Genomic DNA, 19,595 nt, shown 5'->3' on the forward strand with positions numbered 1-19,595 from the left:
CAACATCAAAATCAACTGTGGGACTTGGGGTGCACACCCTCCCAGGCCCACATGCCCTACGTGAGACTGGCTATATGGTCATTCTCTTGCATCAGCAGTGTCTTTGCAGTACCGAGGAATCTCAGTCCAAGTGTTTCTCAAAGTTCAAAGTCAGGATCTCATGATCTGTAATTTTTGTTACTACAGTTATCCTGCTACCCATAAAATGTGTGAAATTAAGATTTATTTTTCCTGGGTATGGGCACAATAAATGTCTTTTAGCTGACATGTATTGGTAGATGCTTGGGTTTCTTCTAGTACCTCTCCCCAACAATCTACCATAGTTCTTCTGAATGTGGGCTTGATGGAAGGTTCACTGAGTGAGGCCTGAAAAAGCTCCTTTTCCTCAGCAAGTCAGTGTCTTCCAGTGTCATTTATCAAGCATTCCACTGGGACTGATGAATGGACTCCTTGGGAGTGACATCTTTCCATTTAAAGAGAGAAGGACACATGTGGAGGAAATATATAGCTCAAAAGGGTAATATGACAGAATGTCACCAGCTTTCCCCAGGGCACTGGGAGGATTTCATGAAGGAGAAAGACTGACACAGACTTCAGAGAAACAGGGAGAGGATGTCAGGTCAAAGAGGATACCCTAAGGCTCAGAAGAATCACCAAGGATTTTATAGCAAAGACTTTCAATTTGAAATAGGCTTTGAAGAAAGAGACATGGCAGGAAAGGCACAGAGGGAGTTCCAAAGAGGAAAGCATAAAGGGAGAAGGGCAGGGCAAACAGCACGCCACACACCGAAAAACTAGTAAGGAAGTGCCATAGAACTGGGTATCTGTATGGTAATGATGCAAAATGACCAGCACAAAGAAACCAGACCAAGGAAGTGCCAGACTGTCCGCTAAGGACTCCACATTTCATTCACAGGTAAGAGAGAGCCACCGACAGTTTGAGTCAAGGCATGTCAGACCTTATGCTTTAGTGGTTTGTCCAAAGTGGTGTGCTGGACGGACAGGAGGAGCCCTCCCACTCTACCAATGCACACTGTGCCCTGTGAGGACAGATGGACGAAGGCAGCTCTCAGCGAGGCAAACCAGGAGTCCAGGTTCAGATGACCATGGTGGGTTGGAGGGGAGAGTGCCAAAAGAAACCCAAGCCTCCACCAATAAAGGTGCATATAGTGGTCCTGAATGTACACGGAGTCTGGAGAAGAGGAAATCAGATTCTTAAAGGCACTGTCTCAGTGCCCAGCCATGGAATTAAATGCAGGGGTGTCTGGGAATGGATTTAAGTAAAATCATAAATCAATATGATCTCTTTCAATAAACAGTCCAGCTACAGACTCCCCGTCAGCCCCTCAGCAGGGTGCAATTGTTTAAAGGCAGCCAAACTCTTACTTAAATTAAGCGTCATCCCTGCTAAATGAAGACCAGATGTGCAAGCCAACAAAGAAATCTAATCAGGTTGAAAGAAAGGATTTCTGTAAACAACAAAACTGGGGTGGGAGTAAGATTGCATAAAAGATGGAAGGTGCTGAAAAGAGTCAAACCAGGGCTCCAGAATGAGCAGGGTCATTTGGCAAAGAAAGGCAGACAGCTGCCCTAGGGGCCATCCATGGGGACTGTCATCTAGAGGAGGCCTCTGGTATCTTGCTAGGCAGTTAGAATCTCATCACTCTTTCAGAAATTCCAACCAGGGAAGTCAGACTTTATTTGACCTCCAAGTTCAGTGCTTAAAAGACTGCTCCAGCCAAGGGGGAAGGCATGTTTGAGTGTGAGCCTCAATCCAGGCAGAGCCAAAACAATTCAAAACAGGCTGGGTTGGGGCACCAAGCCTGAAGCAAACCAGGCTTCCTGCAGTCCCTCATGCCTCTGCCCCTTCCACCTCCTGTTCTGTGGAGATGGACAGGAGGAGCCCTCCCACTGTACCAATGCACACTGTGCCCTGTGAGGACAGATGGATGAAGGCAGAGGAGAGTAGCGACTTATGACACCATGGAAAGAAAGCAGTTTCTGGAGGCTCAGAGCCTTTCTTGTATGTGTCACCTTTACCAGACTTCATCTTAGTTTTTCAATGGAAGAAGAAAGAAAAGAAGGAGAGAGGGAGGGAGATGGAGAGGAAGAGTGTGAGAGTGTGAGTGTGAGAGTGTGAGTGTGTGTGTGTGCACGTGCGTGCATGTGTGTGCACTCGCACAAACCCCCTCACCCATAAGCCTCAGCATGATGGCAACTTCTGTGTCACTTGAATGTGGATTTCTAGACCTTTGCCTTTCCGTTTGAGTGGGCAGCAGCTGCCTGGGACCTTGGTGTCACACTCTCCCTCCCACAGCCTGACCCTGTTGATCGGCTGAGGACCTGAGAGGAACAGCTTGGTTTGAAAGTGTATACCTGAGCAGCCAGTTCCACCAGCAACCCACAGAAGTATGGAAGGGCTGGGACCAGTTTCAACAGGATGGAGCAAATAGAGACCGTCACTCACTGTTCCCAGAGAGGTTAGGGTACATTGGCAAGTAACACCTGTGTCCACCTAGTAGAGGTTCCCAAACAGGGTGTGGAGTGGCACTCTGTCTAGAGAGGCAGCACAGTGGTCAGGAGCCCAGGTTCTGGAGCCAGAATCCTGGCCATTGACTGACCATAGATTGGGTGGCCTTGAGCAAGTTGCTGACCTGCCTCTTCATGAAGTAACTACTTGGATTCAGTGAGTTAGATGCCACAGGTAAAATGTCTAGAGCAGCGCCTGTTATATAACTGCCGTTGTCAGAGATGTGCCATTATCCTTAGTATTTCTGAACCAGCCACTTGAATTCTGATATGGCTTATTAGTGTCAATGATTACAAAAGAAAGAGAGATAAGCCATTTCCTGCGTGGTCCTTCCTGGTTTTTCCATGAAATGTCTTTCAGGTTCCTACCTCTAAAAATATCTAAGAGAATACCAAGTCAAGTTAAAAAGTAGTAAAAACTAATGTGCACTCAGAACTATTCACACCTCTTCTCTTCCAGCTCCTTCTGAGCCAAGATAAAGACCCACTTGGGTCCACAGTGACAAAACAGAGCAGGGAAAGATGGAATGGCTGTCAAGAAGGACATGATACAGGTGCCTGTGTCCCAGATGCCGGCCGAGTACTCTTCCCCAGAGAGGTGACAGGGCTACCCTGGGGGCCTGGGATGGAAGCTCCAAGCCTGGGAGCGCTGGGGAGGCCTCCTGTTTCCGGGAAGGGAGGGGAGCTGATCCTCAGAAATGGTCACACAGACACCTTCCTAAATCCACAACCCCTTGGGACTGAGGCTCATTAGGTTACTCGGGACACACATCCTGCTAAACCAGGGACTCCCTGGAACAGGGGCCCTCCACCATCTCAGGCAGCTGGAGAAGAAAGGCTGAGAAGCGAGGAAAAACCCCAATGACTGTTTTCTCGTAGGAAAGAGCCAGGGTACGGGCTTACCTAGCTAACCAGCCCTCGGGTGAGGAGATGAACAAATCTCCTCAGGATGGTTGGTGGTTAAAGAGACAAGGTAAATTGCTCACAGAACAAGGATGATCCCCACCGGTTAGGCAGCAGAGTCAAGCTCACTGCGGAGAAGTGATTTGTCATCCCACAACCAACCATGCTGCAGTTAAATGTCTCTTCAGGGAGGCAGGAACTCAGGCAACCACAGAACCTGAGGAACAGCAGCTGGCCTGTGTTATTTTTCATACTGATTAGATGTCAAAGGGCAGGGCGCTATATGGAATACGCAGAGATGCCAAGTCTTCCATCCAGGCCTGATAAGTACACCGGAGTCCATGAATGGGAAACTCCACCAAGCAAGGGTCCTTCCACCCAGTAAAGGGCCTTTACTAGAAGGGCTTATGCTGCCAATTCTTTTTTATTTTTTTCCCCCTGCAGTACCAGGGATTAAACCCAGGACCTTTGCACTGACCTACATCCCCAGCCCTTTTGTAAATTATTTTGAGACAAGGTCTCAATAAGTCAACAAGTTCCCCAGGCTAGGCTTGAATTTGCAGTCCTCCTGCCTCAGCCTCTCAGAGTGCTGGGATTATGGGCATGCACCATCACACCTGGGTTGTGGTGCAAAGTGTTGCTTGCTTTCTGGAGTCCAGCAACTACCTATCAGTACATGTGTTTGACAATTAACAAAGCCTTCTATGAAGAATCTCATTTAACCTGATGACCCACTCTGTAGGAAGTACTTCAACAAATGATAATGTCCCAGGACAAAGGGGGAAGGTTTCTCCGAGCCACTCATGCAAGGGAGATAGAAAGTGTGAACAAGCTACTGGATATTTATTATGGGCCAGGCACAGTGCTAAGGACCAAGACCATCACTGCATTTAATTCCCACAGCATTGACATCTTTCCTGTATCACAGAGAATTAGCAGTGGAGTAATTCATCCCTTGGCTCTCAAGATGACTGTCATGGTCCTTACCTTCAAGGAAATAGACACTGGGGTAAGGGCAGAGAATCTCCACAGAACGTAATGGTAGCACAAAGGAAGAGCAAGCTGCTTCACAGGCATTTCACAAAGCTTCTATAACAGAAGCCCAAACTGGCTCACAGGGGACAAGGAGAAGTTGAGCTGAGTCCTGAGGGAACAGACTTCAGCCACCCTCAAAAGGCAGGAAGGAGAGCAGAGCCATACCTGTAATCTCAGCACCCTGGGAGGCTGAGGCAGAAGGATTGCAAGTTTGAGGCCAGCCTGGGTAACTTTGCAAGACCCTGTCTCAAAATTAAAAGAAAAAAAAAAAAAAAAGGGGGGGGTATAGCTCAGTGTGAAGCCCCTGAATTCAATTCCAGTACTTCCCCCTCCAAAGAAAAGTGCAGGAACAGAAGTGGGTACCCACAGGCCACAAGCAGGGTGTCGGAACAGCCTGAAACAACTGCAGCTTGAGGAGCCAGACAGAACCCAGGTGCTCAGAGATCAGACTCCAGCCTGAAGGCCAGGAACCACCCCCAGATGGCCTTGAGCAAGATGGGACCTACACAACTCCCTCCAGACACATGAGCCGGGCAGCAGCGACGAGGCTGGGAGGAGGGCACAGGCCTAAGCCACAGTGAAGGTCTGGAGGGCGACTGCAGCTGCCTGTGCAGTGAGGGACCGGGCCCCACTCGGTGGGTGCAGGGGACACTCACATGTGAGAGAATTTAGGAGGCAAATCAGTAAGGGTGACTCATATGAGGGCTAGGCAGAGAAGAGTCTAATACGGTGACCCTGAGCTTACGCTCTGGGATGAGTGACACGTAAGGACACAGAAGGAAAAAGGCTTCAAAGCAAACAGGAGAGTACAGACACGATGAATCCAGTTTTGGACATACTGAATTTAAGGTGCCTTTGGGACATCCAAATGAGGGCAGCACACAGGATGTATGAGTCTCAAGCTCAAAAAAGAAGTTTATGAAAATCAATAATGACCTTATTTACATCTAGTGCTGCAGACTGCCTGGCAGTGTTCCTGGACAGGAGAAAGGCACGACTGGGGACACAGATGAGGTGGGCTGGCAGGACACTGGGCAAAGCGGGATTGGTCAACAAGACCCTGTAGAGTCTCCAAGCCAGGAGCAAGCAGACTGGACTCTCACCTAGGTTCCTTGCCACATCTATACCACATTCGAGCTCTGGAGGAAACCCTAGATTGCCCACATACCAACTCTGTAGCCACGGTAAGCTACTGAACGCTCTCACGCCTCAGTTTCCCCACCTATACAATGGGATGCTGCTGACATCTACACCGCACGGTGTCGTCGTAACCCTTGTGGAGTGCTCGCGTGGCGCTGACATGCAAACAGCACAGAGCACCCTACTCCGAAGTCTGGTGAGGAGGACAAGGACAACATCCATATAATTAGTTTGAGCAAGTCATTTCACTTCTGGGACCCTAATCGATAAAGGAGCAAGACTGTCTGCCTGGTAACAGTGAATATGCAAATTCACTTAAACAAGTATGAAGTGGGACACGAGTAACAAGCGGAGACTTTTCAGCTGAGTCTAGTGTATATTGCTGCAGCTGTTGTGTCCCATGGCAGTGGCTCCCTGACCATAACAATGCTTCTAGTCCCAAGGGGAAACCAGCCACACCGCAAAACCTATGTGGGGTGTGATGTGCAAAAAGTCACAGGAGAAAATACTTTTCAGCCACGCATAGGGGCAAAATGTGACACACGCGATGACGGTGGACCCTTAGAACACTACGCTTGGTGAAATAAGGACCACAGGAGCACAGGTATGCTATGAGAGGTCTTTGCACCAGGACTCTAGAAGAGAGAATTTCATAGATAAGAGGCAGGACAGAGGTTACCCAGCCTGGGGAGAAAAAGAGGCTAACTGCTGAGGAAGTATCGAGTTCATGTTACAGGTGATGAAAAGGTTTGGGGTACAGATAACAGTGATCGGTACGAAGTACTATGATATAGTTAAATGCATTTGAATACTTACAAGTGGTTAAAATGAAAAATATTATGCTTATACATGAATGTGTATTAAGAACCACAGAAGTTATCAAAGTGAGGGAGAAGTGTTCAGTGCCGCCCGTTGCCAGTGCCAGGAGCATGGGTGAACGGTCCCCAGAGGCTGTTTAGTGCAGCAGCAATCAACTGGTCTTCTGCATATCTGCCTCCTGAGATGGACAAACACTGCAACCTTCAAAAGGACCCACAAGCATTAAGTGGATATGTAGTTCAGCCTGGCTTTGAACTCACTATGTAGCGCAGGCTGGCCTCAAGCTCACAGCCATCCTCCTGCCTCAGCCTCCCGAGTGCTGGGATTACAGGTGTGCACCACGACGCCTAGCTTAGTTTTATTTTGAGACAGGGTCTTTCTGAGTTCTCCAGGCTGGGTTTGAACTTGTGATCCTCCTACCTCAGGCTCACAGAGTGCTGGCAGGCACCACACCTTGCTCCCGGGTTTTTATTAAACAGCTCTGTCCCAGTTCAAAAATCATTCCTGAGTTATTCACCTCAGGGACAGAACCAAACTCTTCATACTAAGCAGATTTTAGTCTTATGTAAATTCTAGAAAAATAAATGTATCTGCTCACTTGTGAGCCGGTATTCAGGAGGTATTTAGGAAACCAGATTCTCTTGTGTGGTTCCCAGGAATAAATTTCTACAAATAATTTACCATTCCCCCTCAGTCTGCAATAATGTGATAATGCAACTCTGTTCATACCAGCCTTCTTGCTATTCCCTGAACTGTCAAAGTCTATTCCTGTCCTCCCCAGGGCCTTTGCACTTCCCGTTCCCTCTGGTATTCACTCTTCCTCCAGAGACCTACATAGCTCACTCCTTTTTCAGTCACATCTCTAGAGACACAGGTAGCACAACAACCCTGAGCCTGTATAAAATGACACCCACCTCCTACCTCCTGGCACAATCTAGCTTCACATCGAACCTCACCATTCTGTAGAGAATTTACATGTGGTTCAAAAAAATATTTACAATCTCCTCCCATAACCCTTTCATATCACTGGACTATAAACTCCATGCAGACAGGGACTTAGTTTCTTTTAGGCTTCTATTCCCCCATAGACTAAAAGTAATACTGGCTCAAAAGAGAAAGTCAACACTTTCTAAAAAAGATTTGTGGGGGAAAAATAAGGTTCTGCTATCAGTAAAGCAATCTCCAGCTGGCTGAGATTGGATGTGCCCCAGGGTCCAGGAGAAAGCTGCTTTCCCTCTGGCTGAGAAGAAGATGGCTGTACCCACCCGCACACTCCTCAAACCACATCAAGTGCTTTCCAAAGTTTAATAAAGTTGAGTCCTCTTTTAAAGAAAAGCAGAGGGGCAAACCCCCAGCATTTGAATGAATCAAACAAACACAGTATATCCACACTGTGGATTATGATCCAGGAATAAAAACAAGTGCTGACATGTAGCACTATGGGATGACCCTTGACAACATTATGCTAAGTGGAAGACCCAACACAAAGATCACACATAGATGAGGCCATTTCTGTGACATGTCCAAAGTGAGCAAATCCAACAGGCAGGAAGTGCTGTCCCCTCCCCAGCCAGCCCTGAAGGCCAGACCAAAACGGCACCCTTCCCCCGCTCCTCCCCGCTTCTCCCCTCTCTCCTTTCCTCCCCTCTCCTTCCCTCTCCCCTCCTCTCCCAGCGTTTCTCCCCGAACAGCTTCAATAGATGTGAAGGTGTGGGAGGAGGGAAGCAGAGCTGGTGGCCTGGCTCCCACCACACGGGAGCCATCAGCCAAGCTCTAGAGCTGATCAGGTCCATCTGCAGTGCACCCTGGCCTCCCCTGGGACCCCACGGGTGGAGCTTCCTGGGGCTTCAGCATCTTATGCTCACATGAGTATCAAGTAGTCACTCAATGAATGTCTACTGAGCACAGATGCCATGTGGGAGATGCTGGGAACGCAGCTGCTAGCAGTGCCACCAAGAGAGGCACATGGTGTCCGCTGTAAGACACAGGAGGACAAGATGACCCACTCAGAAAAGGCCTCCCTGAGGAAGGACTGTTTGTGCTGAATCCTGGGAAAACACACTGCTATTAAAGGGGCCGGATGAGGCCGTTCCATATCTCTCGGGGTATTTATCTACATTTGTGAGATGCCTTGAAACCCAGAGGAAGGCATCAAAATGATACCAATGAATATAAATAGCTCTTTATGGTTTATAAAGCATTTTTCACACATTATCCCAGATTCAACAATAGCATCAGAGAGATGGGAGGAGAAGCGCCAGGCTCTCTCTGTTGTATAAATGAGGAAATGGAGATGAACAGCAGGTAGATGCCTCACCGAGGTCACGCAGCAAGTCAAGGAGACGACACCAGACCGCTCACACTGGTCCTTGCCGCCAAGTGCTCTGCTCACTGAATGCCAAGGAAGGTAAGGAGGGCAACGCCAGGGAACAAAGGACATGCACCGGCCAGGCACCGTGGTGGGCACTGGAGGCTCAAAGACAGCTGTGACATCGTTTTATCCCTTCCCCCAGGAGCAGCGAGTCCTCCCTGAGCTGTGACAGTCCCTCACTGGCTGCAGCATCTCTTGTCATAGACTCCAGCTATCGGTACCCACTCCAGGCCTTCCCTGTCTCCCCCAAATTGGGTTTGATCTCCCAACTGCATGCTTGGTTAGCCTAATAACATACAGAGCTATCCAAGGCCTGGCCTGGCCTTGTCTGACCAGCAGTCAGCAGAGTGCTACTACGATCTGTGGGAGAACCCACAGATATCTGAGAAATGGAGCCAGGTGTATGCCTAGAAACCCAGCAGGACAGGCTGAAGCAGGACAATCTCAAGTTAGAGCCTAGCCTGGGCAATTTATTGACTTAAAGTCTAGGGAGTAGTCAGGGGGAAGGTCCTGGGTTTGATCCCCAATGCTACAAAACAAACAAATGAAAAGATACCTGAGGAATGGATGAATGAACAAGCATACATACAGCCAGGCTGGGCAGGGACAGAAGCAGTTAGACTTGGGGTATTGTTAGAAAAGTAAAAGATCAAAGAGCTTGATTCCAGAGAAGCTTTGTCAGAGCCCTGATAACTTTATCCATTTAGGTGTCTTCTCATACCAAAGAGTGGACTAATCCTGAGATTGCAACCATCCAGGAGGACAAACCCAAATCCAAAGCCCTCCAGTGCTTTGGCATGGAGCCATTCATCGGGGCCCCCGGGAGAGCACGCAACCTCCAAGTCCACTGTGGGCATGTGTCCTGCTGCCTGAGATCACCCAGTGTTATGGCCTGTGTCTAGAATTCCCTCCAAAGCCTCATGCAGTCAGAACTGGGGCTCTTTCTGAGGTGGCCGGATCTGCAGTGTGTGGCTCCGGGATTGATTCATGGTGTATCACAAGGCTCAAGGGCCCTAGGATTAAGGGCAATAGTGCTACCTGCCCTAAATAGTCTCGATAAGATAAAAGGGGCAGAAAGACATGGTTAAAGTTGCTTGTTGATTCTCTTGCTTGCTTGCTTTTGCTGTCTTCTGCTTGCTATGAATGGTTCTCCTTCTGCCTTGGAGCCAGCTGATCATGGACTGAAATCTCTACAAACTGTGAGCTAAATAAACCTGTCCTCCTTTAACTTTAGGTGCCAGATGTTTTGTCTCAGCAATGAGAGGAAAGTAACTAAGACATCCAGGAATACTCAGACTGGTCCCCAGAAAGAGACCCACCTGTTTAAAGGGCTAGCAACCATAAAGGTATATAAGTAATTGAAAAAAAAATCTTGAAATCATCCTTCTGGACTGTTGGTAAGAAGGGAAAATGGTATCCACTATGGAAAACAGCCTGGAGGTTCCTCAAAACACAGAACTACTGCCAGATACAGGAATACACACTTGGAGTCCTAGCAACTAGGGAGGTTGAGGCAGGAGAATCGCTTGAGCACAGGAATTTCAGATTGGCCTGGGCAACACAGCAAGACCCCAGCTTTAAAAAAAAAAAAAAAAAAGGCCAAGCAATCTTATTTCTGGACATATATTCAACAAACACTCAAAGAAGGGACTCAAAGAGATATTTGCACACCCATGTTCATAGCAGCACAATTCATAATAGCCAAGAAGTACAACCAATTCAAATGTCCACAGAGAGAGGAATACATAGAGAAACTATACATATGCATGTAACATATACAATGGAATGCTATGCTGCCCTCAAAAGGAAGGCAATACTGTTACCTGCACTGGATAAACTTGAGGCGATTATGATAAGTGAATTAAGCCAATCACAAAAGGACAAATACATTATGGTACTCACATGCAAGATATCTAAAACAGTCAAAAACAGATAGAAGGTTTCCTGCTTCTCAAGAGCCGAGGGAGAAAGAAATATATTTGATAGGAACAGAGTTTCAGTGCTGCAACATAAGACATTCTAGAGACCTGCTGTAAGAGTTAGAGTCTACTTAGCATTACTGAACCGTATACTTTCAAAAAGTTAAATTTAACGTTAATGCCTATTCAACAACTATAAAGACATCTTGAAAGCACATTAAAAAAAGAAACATATGCCCAAGACAGAAACCATAAATTCAGAAAGACTATCAGGAAAGTGAAAGACCGGATGAGAGAGAAGGAGAAAGAAGAGGAGTGAGTTGATCACAAAGGTCACGCATGTAGCTGGAGTACACACAGGAGCGTGGGGCTGGGAAAGGAACAGAAACGCATCCATCTGCCAGAGCTCCAAGGAGGAATGTAGGCCCCTTCAGCAGAGCCCTTCGCTCTCTGAGGGCTTCCCCCAGGAAAGAGAGGTGGTGATCACTGCCACCCCATAGCACCGCACCCCAGAGAGGCCAGGAGTTCAGCAGGCTCAGAGCCTGGCAAGACACATACATCTTGTGTGTAAGGCTCTGCTCCTTACCACAGCTGCTGCTCTTGGGGGACCTCCCCCTACTCCAGCCCCACTTTGAGGCCTGTGGCTTCTGAGCCCACAAGAGCACCCAGGAGCCACAGCCCACAGAGTTCTGCCTAGCACTATTCAACATAAAAGGGCACCATCAGGCAGAGTCCTTTCTACAGATCTCATGCCCTAGTTCTTGACAGCTGTAATTACAGCCCAAACAGCTTTTGAAAGGGAAAGAAAGAAAAGAAAAGAAAACAAAAGAAAAGGGAAGGAAAGAAAATAGCAGCCTGGACTTAGCAGTGAATTGTGGGTTTGGGGAACGACACAATCAGAGCACTTGCTCTTAATGGTAGGCAGTCTAAACAAGTGCCTGGACAGCCAGACCAAACAGCTTTCTGGCCAATTAATTTCTCCTTCTAATTTAATGAGCTGCTCATTAGGTGCTGGAAGCAGCTCCCCCAAAGCAGAATGCAGAGACAGCACAGGGGCCATGGCCTGGCAGACCATGAGGGAAGATGCGACAGGGCTGCTCCAGCCCCCAGCACCTCCACATCTGCAGACCAGCCCACTCCTACCCTGCGACCAGTCATTCCTGCCTCCAGCAATGTCCTCCCAAGCCTCTGATCATGCTACAAAGTTGTGTTCCTGCCACTGGCTCCCGTACCAGGGAGATGCCACGTCCTAGTTCCTTGCTTCCCTACTGGGGTCCTGACTCATATCTGCATCACAGGCAGCTCAGCCCTGGATGTGAAGCTCCAGCCCACCTGTTAATAGCAACCCGACCTAGAATTGCTTAACCTGTTCAAGGTTCTATGTCCTTATCTATAAAACCTCACAGCAATATCCTTACCTCATCCAGAGTAGCTGTAAACAGTCATAAAACATCATTTCAATATCAAAACACTTCACAAAGCTCATGATGTGTAAGGAGCTACTAATTTTGGTAGCTACTATTTTGTAGAGATGTTACTTTCATAGTGACAGTGACGTTAGCAACAACAGATTCCGTCCTTCAGTGAATGAAAGAGGGACCTTGGTGGACATCTGAGTGACAGGCCAGCTCCGAATCCAGTCCTTCCTATCACAGCAGCAGTGATGAAGGCAGAGGCCCTCCTAACAATGGTAACATCCCACACGGTCTCTCGACAAGGCTTCTGTACCTGCTTTATATCCAAGGTAAAAGGAAGAGGAGAAGAGGCCCAGAAATTCTGAGCATCAAACCTTCAGTCAAATGGGTGATAAAATCTGCATGTGTCCCCAAGACCAAGCAGAAAAAACCCTTTCTTGGACTAGGGTGACACCTTACTTTCCCTTTCTGGGCTTCAGTTTAAGCTAGAAAATGAGACTGACATCGTCCCCAACTCCACAGCTTGCTGTGAACATTAAAGGAAATTATTCATGTGAAAGTGCTTTAAAACTACTTGTTATGGGGAAGGGAGGAGGGGGTGAAGGGAGGGCAGGGACAAGGGGAAAAAATGAGAATCAAGACCTATCATGTAAAGGTACAGGATCCCAATAATGAATGTAATTGTACTGTATACCTAGATTGTACCAATAAACTCAATAAAAAAACAAAAACTACTTGTTACTTAAGTCCATGGGAAATAGTACTGTTGCATTGAATAGTAGTCTCAATAAATTCAACTTAATTCTGAAAAAATAAAGCCAAAAGCCTGGGAGGATCAAGTTACTGAAAAAAGTATTTTATTAGGTTGATGAACCATTAATGAATGTAAGTACTGTATACCTAGATTGTACCAATAAACTCAATAAAAAAACAAAAACTACTTGTTACTTAAGTCCATGGGAAATAGTACTGTTGCATTGAATAGTAGTCTCAATAAATTCAACTTAATTCTGAAAAAATAAAGCCAAAAGCCTGGGAGGATCAAGTTACTGAAAAAAGTATTTTATTAGGTTGATGAACCATTCATAAAAACAGCAGTAAACATGCTTGTTTTCATCCCAACACTGCTGGCATTAAACTGAGGTTTCTGCTGATCAGATGAATAACTGGCTGAATACAAAACTAACAAAAGCAAAATGAAATACCAGCATCATTTTCATGTTTTCCGTTTAAGTGAGATTATAGTAAAGACAAGGAACAATGAGCCCAAACCAGGCTACATCCGGAGATGGCAAATCTAGACATCTCTAAAACCAATTCTCTCTCTCTTAAAAAGTAAGTATAACACAGTTGACCAATCCCAAGTCTACCTTTAAGATGAACGGGCCTAAGATAATTTATCCTATTCCGGTGCACAGAACATGAACTAACTCTTACACCATGGTTGGAAGACAGTTTACTTCTTGTCCAATCTCAGCTCCATGTGCCAGAGTCAGAAGACACAGGTTGGAACACATGCCAAATCTTCTAGAGAACAAGAAACAGCAGGAGAGAATACACACACAGGCCCAGGATCTAAAGCCGCCAATCCAGGAAATTTTGTTGAAATTTCACATTTAGTTTTCAAAAATTAAAGTAAGCTTTATATTTCTATGCCATAGCAACTGCCTTTTAAAAATATGCTTTGAGTCAATTACCAGCTACTTACTAAACCTTTCCCCTAACATCTTTAAATTAAAAGGATTCTTCGCATTCTCCATCCCTACCTGGCCAACCATCACACGTGTACCTCAGTGCACAGTGCAAGCACATTACAAGAGAGGGAGGATGGTACCCTCGGCCACCACATCCCACTTCAACCTCGGCTCTGAATCAAGACTAACCACCCAGTGTGAACAGCCTCCAGGACAACAGAGGACGAAGAGGCTTGGGGCTTGCAAAGGATGCAGCTGTCATTTTGACAAGTCCGATGCCATCTGAAAAGGCCAGCAGCTAAGATGCTTGAACTCCAGCTGCACACACCCCACTCTGACCACTCACTCACCCGTATCCGGCGCATGGCAGCCACAATTTCCACCCTGCTGTTGGGTCTCGGCACATCCAGGCTTCCTACATACTGTGAAAAAGAAAGAAACACATGTTGAGAAGAGAGAGGACAAGAGTCCCTAATCACAGAATGTACTGCTTGTTTGGTTGTAAGTTTTTTGGAGACAGCATCTCACTATGTAGCCCAAGCTGGCCTTGAACTCATGGCAATTCTCCTGCCTCAGCCTCATGTAGAGGCACAGGCCTTGCTTTTTAGTGCTTTAGAGTTTTGGAGGTCACCAAGTTCATCTCCCCATTCTACAGATGAGGCAATTAAAAGCCAAAGGGTATCTGAGATTGTTCTTACAATTATAAAAAGCAACTTCACCAGAAATTACTATTTCCTTTTTTGTCTTGCTTTTAATCAGAGAGGTAGCAGAACACTGTTTAACCAAGCAAGCTTCAGAATCAGAATGACTCCCACCATTATTTTCATGGCAAGGCACTATGCCTTTCTTTGTCTCAATTTCCTCACCTGTATGATCAAATGAATTGATATCTATTACACAAAAGTACTGGGTAAACATTAATGCACCTTAGGAAATGATTATATACTTTTTTTAATTAATGCAACAGTTAGCCCTAAATATACTGGAGTCCTCGTCTATTTGAATAAATCCCAGATTGGAGGAAAAGAATGGGCTAGATGTTTTATTAAAAGTTCAACCTGATTATACTTTTAAATTATTTTTAAAACCAAATTGCATGCAGGTTAATGTTTAAAATGTAAGTGCTTTCCTGTTGTAAACTATGCAAATGTAGAAATATTCAGAGCAAAAGAATAAAGTCCTCACTCTTGACAGTCCAACACACATCTCTTTTCACATCCTGACGCACATGTATTCACTGACACAGCGGGGATTGTATGTGTGCGTGTGTGTGTGTGTGTGTGTGTGTTAAAAGGCAAAAAGGCTCACATTTTGTTGTTCTGCAGCTTAGATTTCTGGGGAGATTTTGGGTTTGGGATTTCTGAGACAGGGTCTCACTGTGTAGTTCTGCCTGGCCTTGAACTCACTACGTAGCCCAGGCTGGCTTATAGGCATATGCCGCCACACTCAGCCTAGCTTTTGTCTTTACAACTTGGGCACCTTTGTGGACCACGGAGGACAGGTCTATCACACTGCCTATCACGGCTCCCTACTCAGGGACACTGAACACTGCGTCACTATGCTTCTATGGATTGCCGCATCTATGTCTCTCTGAGCTCATCCAAGCTAGGAATGTTGGATTCCTAGAAGTGAGAGTGCTGGATCAAAAGTATAGATAATTTCTAGATATCACTCCTTATGAGGATAAAAGAAAAAAAAACAGGACAACCCAACAATCATTAAGCATGTATGATGTTGCTTCCTTCATACACATCACCCTGTTGTACACTGACCCATTGGCGTTTGCTTTTCCTGACTACCAGTGGACTACATAAGACAGTCCAAGAGACAGTCATGAAATCGACAGCCCCAAAATAACTTAACATCTACTTAAGAAGACAAGAGAATAGGACATCAGCTGGGCAGGAAAAGTATTTCCTGTGGTTACAGGAAACTAAGATTTTTCTCAAAATTTGGAGCAAAGGCCTGACCCAAGTGAGGAGGGCTTCAGTCCTAAACACCGCCAACAGGGTTCACCTACTGCGAACATCAGTCTGTGCTGGACCATGCACTTCCGAACAGCCCATGAGCTGCCTGGCAAGCAGCGATCACAGAGTGACAGCTCCGCCATGGCACATAGGAAGCGACCTGATGTTAAGAAAGGGCCTTGAAGCTGGATGGAGTGAATGAGAACATCTGGTAATATGGTCAGACCTCATTTGGTTGACCCCCACTCCAGGTCTGCCGGGGCAGCCAAATCTATCAATATGTCAGTGACCCACACAGCCAGGAAAGCCGGGAGGCCCCAGCTCACGACTGCCCAACTTGAAAGGCCCTCCGGCCCTGGGAGCAGTTTCCATGCTCGCTCTCCTTCACACTGCACAGCAGAGGGCACAGCACTGCCCTCGACTTAGTGCAGCCAGGAACTGAAGCCTTCGGGAGCTGGGGGTTCCCCCAGCACGATGTGAGGGCTGGGACCTAGGGACCCAGCAAGGCCCGCTGTTACAGAGAAGCTTCCCACACTGCTCCCTGATGCCCCGTGGGATCCAGGACTGCACCCAAAAGAGGACACCACTGGTCCCCTGTCTCTCCCTCCTCGGGGAGGGGCACTACTAGACTACGGGTGCTGAAACAGCCTGGAAATGTGGAGGACACAGGGTGGACAGAGGCAGCACACATGCAGCGCAGAGGTGGCTTTCCAGCTCCTGACACGATTCCCTAATAAGGAGGCAGAATTCTGCACATGAGGAGCTTGTGTTAGGACACCAGCACTGGCGCCTTACAAGTGCCTCCCTCGATGTATCAACCCCACCCGAGCTGGTACTGCGCACACACGCCACACAGCTCTACACACCCTCACCATACACGTGTTCCGACACGTCACATGCCACATGCCTCCCTCACACTGCGCACCCGTGAACACAGCATACTCACACCATGCTGTTCTTTCTTCCCACCTTCCTCCCCAATCACATGAAGGCAGTCATGAATCTGCCCTTTTGAGAATCCATCTGTAACCCAGCTCTGCTAGATTGCACTTCAGGGGCTTCCAAAGAGATTAAAAGAATGTACATAGGTGTACATCTCCTAGAACTAACTGTCCACATTACCATCATGAATCCAAAAAAAGAACCATAATGGCAAGGAAGCAGAGCAAAAGCCAGAAAGCCAATTCCCGAGGGCAAAACCAGAGGGGTGTAACCATAAATACACCTTTCTATACATACATAAAACAACCACAGAAAAGCCTCTCAGTAACTGCCTCTTACCACCTCCACAACTAGCATCAGTCTGTCCCTGTGCCTCTATCTTGAGCAAAATGTGAGACAGTGTACAATCAGCTCAGCTCTCAGAATGGTGGTCTGTGCAACTGTTTGACTTCAGGGGTCAGGCTCAACACCTTTCCCAAGATAAACCACACCTAACCTGGCTGCCTCCTGCTTCAGATAGGAAAGTTTGTTTTCAGACTTGAATCTCACCCATTTCTGAGCTAGCAACCTTCAGAGACAGGGGCTTCTGTCACTTCCAATAGAGATGGGGCAAAACCAATTCCAAGCCTTCAGGCAAAGGCAGAGGCAGCTTACTGATCAGAAATGGCTTTGCTTTTACAACCTCTTCAACAGATACTGAGCTCTAAGAGCTCCTAGAACAATCAAAGGTCAGTGGTCAAATGCCTGGGAATTAAGAGAAATAATTCCCAAAGTGGGAACTCATACTTTTTTCTCTCCACCTCCCTCATCACATCGCTCCTCTCTTGTACTCAGTAGCAGCTTATTAGCACCAGGGACCTGACAATCCTCCTCATGAGTACCTCCACCCTTCTATCTGCACCACTACTGCCTGACCCCAGAAAACCTTCTTGTCTCCTTTCACCTGCCCAATGGCCTCCTCTTCCTCCTCCTCTTCCACTGCTGCTGTGGCCTCTCCAAACCATTCTCCACAAGGCCGCCAGAGAGATTTTGAAACGCAAGCCAGGTATCTCCCTGCCGTGTTTCAGAACCCCCTTGCTTGCTTCCATCTGCTCTAATGACAATCAAAGTCCCCTGCACAGCCTACACAGCCCGCACAGACCAGCTTCATTTCATGCCAGCAGCTACTTCAATTTTTTTTAACTGGGAATCGAACTCAGGACCTTGCATTTGCAAGGCAGGTGGTGGCACCACTGAGCTAAATCCCCAGCCTGGCTGCTTCAATTATTTAGAAGTTTCTCTAACACACCTTTTCTCCTCACAGCCAAGTACTTCTATACATGCTCTTCCCTGTGCACAGAACACTCCTGTTCTACCCACCCTCCCTTAATGCTTATTAATCTCTATCTCCACTTTGCTGCCTTCCAGGGAAGGTGAGATGCCCACAGGAAGGACCCCTGTAACTCTCTACCAGTCTCTTTCACAGCATCAACACACAACCAAATACACATATTCAGCACTGGCTGGCCGTGCCCACCACAAGTCCAAGCACAAAAACAGATGCTCAAAGCATATACGACTGACTAGCATCCTCCAAGAATGCTCAGAGGAGAACCTCTACTCCAAGGAGGGACAAAAGGAGACACCTGATGTCTGGATTCTGCCTGGTCTTTGGTCACTGGCAGCATTAGTCCACCTCTTCTAGAGCCGGCTCTACCCCTGTGCAGTCCTGTTATGATCCTACAAAGGTACCTGATTTTATGCAGGCACTTGAATTGGACGTAAACTAGGAGCTCTTATAGTAGCACATGCAATACCTGGCTCACCAAGAGATGAGTAAACCTTTCTGCTTGGTGCTTCTTAATCACCTGTCATTCTATAAAACATCTACAGCCTTTTTGGGTCTGCCTTCCAAGAATGCCAGCTGTGAGACAGCACGTGGGGGTCTCCATTCAGAACATCTACCATGGAGCTGAAGCAGGGGAATAAAGCAAAAGAGTTTTTAAAATGCCAGGGCATATTAGATTTTCATTGATATCTAGAATGTATAAAAGATGAAAACTGATTAATCACGATAGAAGGTTATTTGTTCTGTTTGTGGCTTCATTTCTGAATAAGCAGGAATTAAATGCATAAAGGATTAACTGACAGACTTTCTATTTCTGGACAACCTCAGCCTCAGAACTGGGTGAATCTTGGCACTAGAGTTTTCCTTTTTCTTGCATCCATCCTACTTGCCAGATGAACCTTTGAAGACAGTGACAAACTGAACTGTAGTGCCTCCTGGTATGTAAACTGTAACACAAAAGGCAGAAAGAACTCTTGAAATATTCACCAATAGAACAATCACCCCTCCCAGATGTCTGCCATCACTTTCCTCTGGGAACTCCCTTTATGCACAATGTTTCTGTCAGATGTTTCCCGAGACAAGGTGAAAATCTGGGTAACAAGCAGAGGTAAATGTATCAGATGATTCTGCTTGTGATAAGGCTGGAATAGCTGGTGTCAGACTAAGCCTCCCAAAAACAACAAACAAATTCTGAACAACATATAAAAAGTAACTTTGTGTGGAATGTAGGACATAAAGAGTCAACAAACAGAAACTACTAGTGTTAGCTAACAACAACATTACCAACAATGGCTCATCAACTCTAACAAATGTGTCACATTAATGTTATCAATAGAGGAAACTGGGAAGGGGGAAACAACTCTTCCTCTGTCCTTGCCATTCAATTCTTCTGTGAATCTAAAACTGCTCTTAGAAATAAAGTATATTGGTTATAATACTAATGGCCAGTGGTGCCGCTGCCTGCCTTGCAAGCGCAAGGTCCTGAGTTTGATCCCTGGTACTAAAATAATAATAATAATAATAATAATAATAA

General features: G+C 46.6%; 1 protein-coding gene across 5 annotated transcripts in view; it reads right to left on the bottom strand.

Annotated features, from left to right (window-relative positions):
* The window catches only part of Nos1ap (nitric oxide synthase 1 adaptor protein), a 298,049-nt gene that overhangs the window by 204,276 nt on the left and 74,178 nt on the right, over positions 1-19,595 (bottom strand). For all 5 annotated transcript variants that reach the window (XM_010616917.2, XM_010616926.2, XM_010616908.2 and 2 more), the window contains one exon: positions 14,176-14,247. In XM_010616917.2, the coding sequence (XP_010615219.1) occupies positions 14,176-14,247 (72 nt within the window). The remainder of the gene's footprint in view (positions 1-14,175; positions 14,248-19,595) is intronic.

The sequence above is a fragment of the Fukomys damarensis genome, unplaced genomic scaffold (assembly GCF_012274545.1).
Source record: "Fukomys damarensis isolate Sample0158 unplaced genomic scaffold, DMR_v1.0_HiC HiC_scaffold_19, whole genome shotgun sequence".
Lineage (NCBI taxonomy): Eukaryota > Metazoa > Chordata > Mammalia > Rodentia > Bathyergidae > Fukomys > Fukomys damarensis.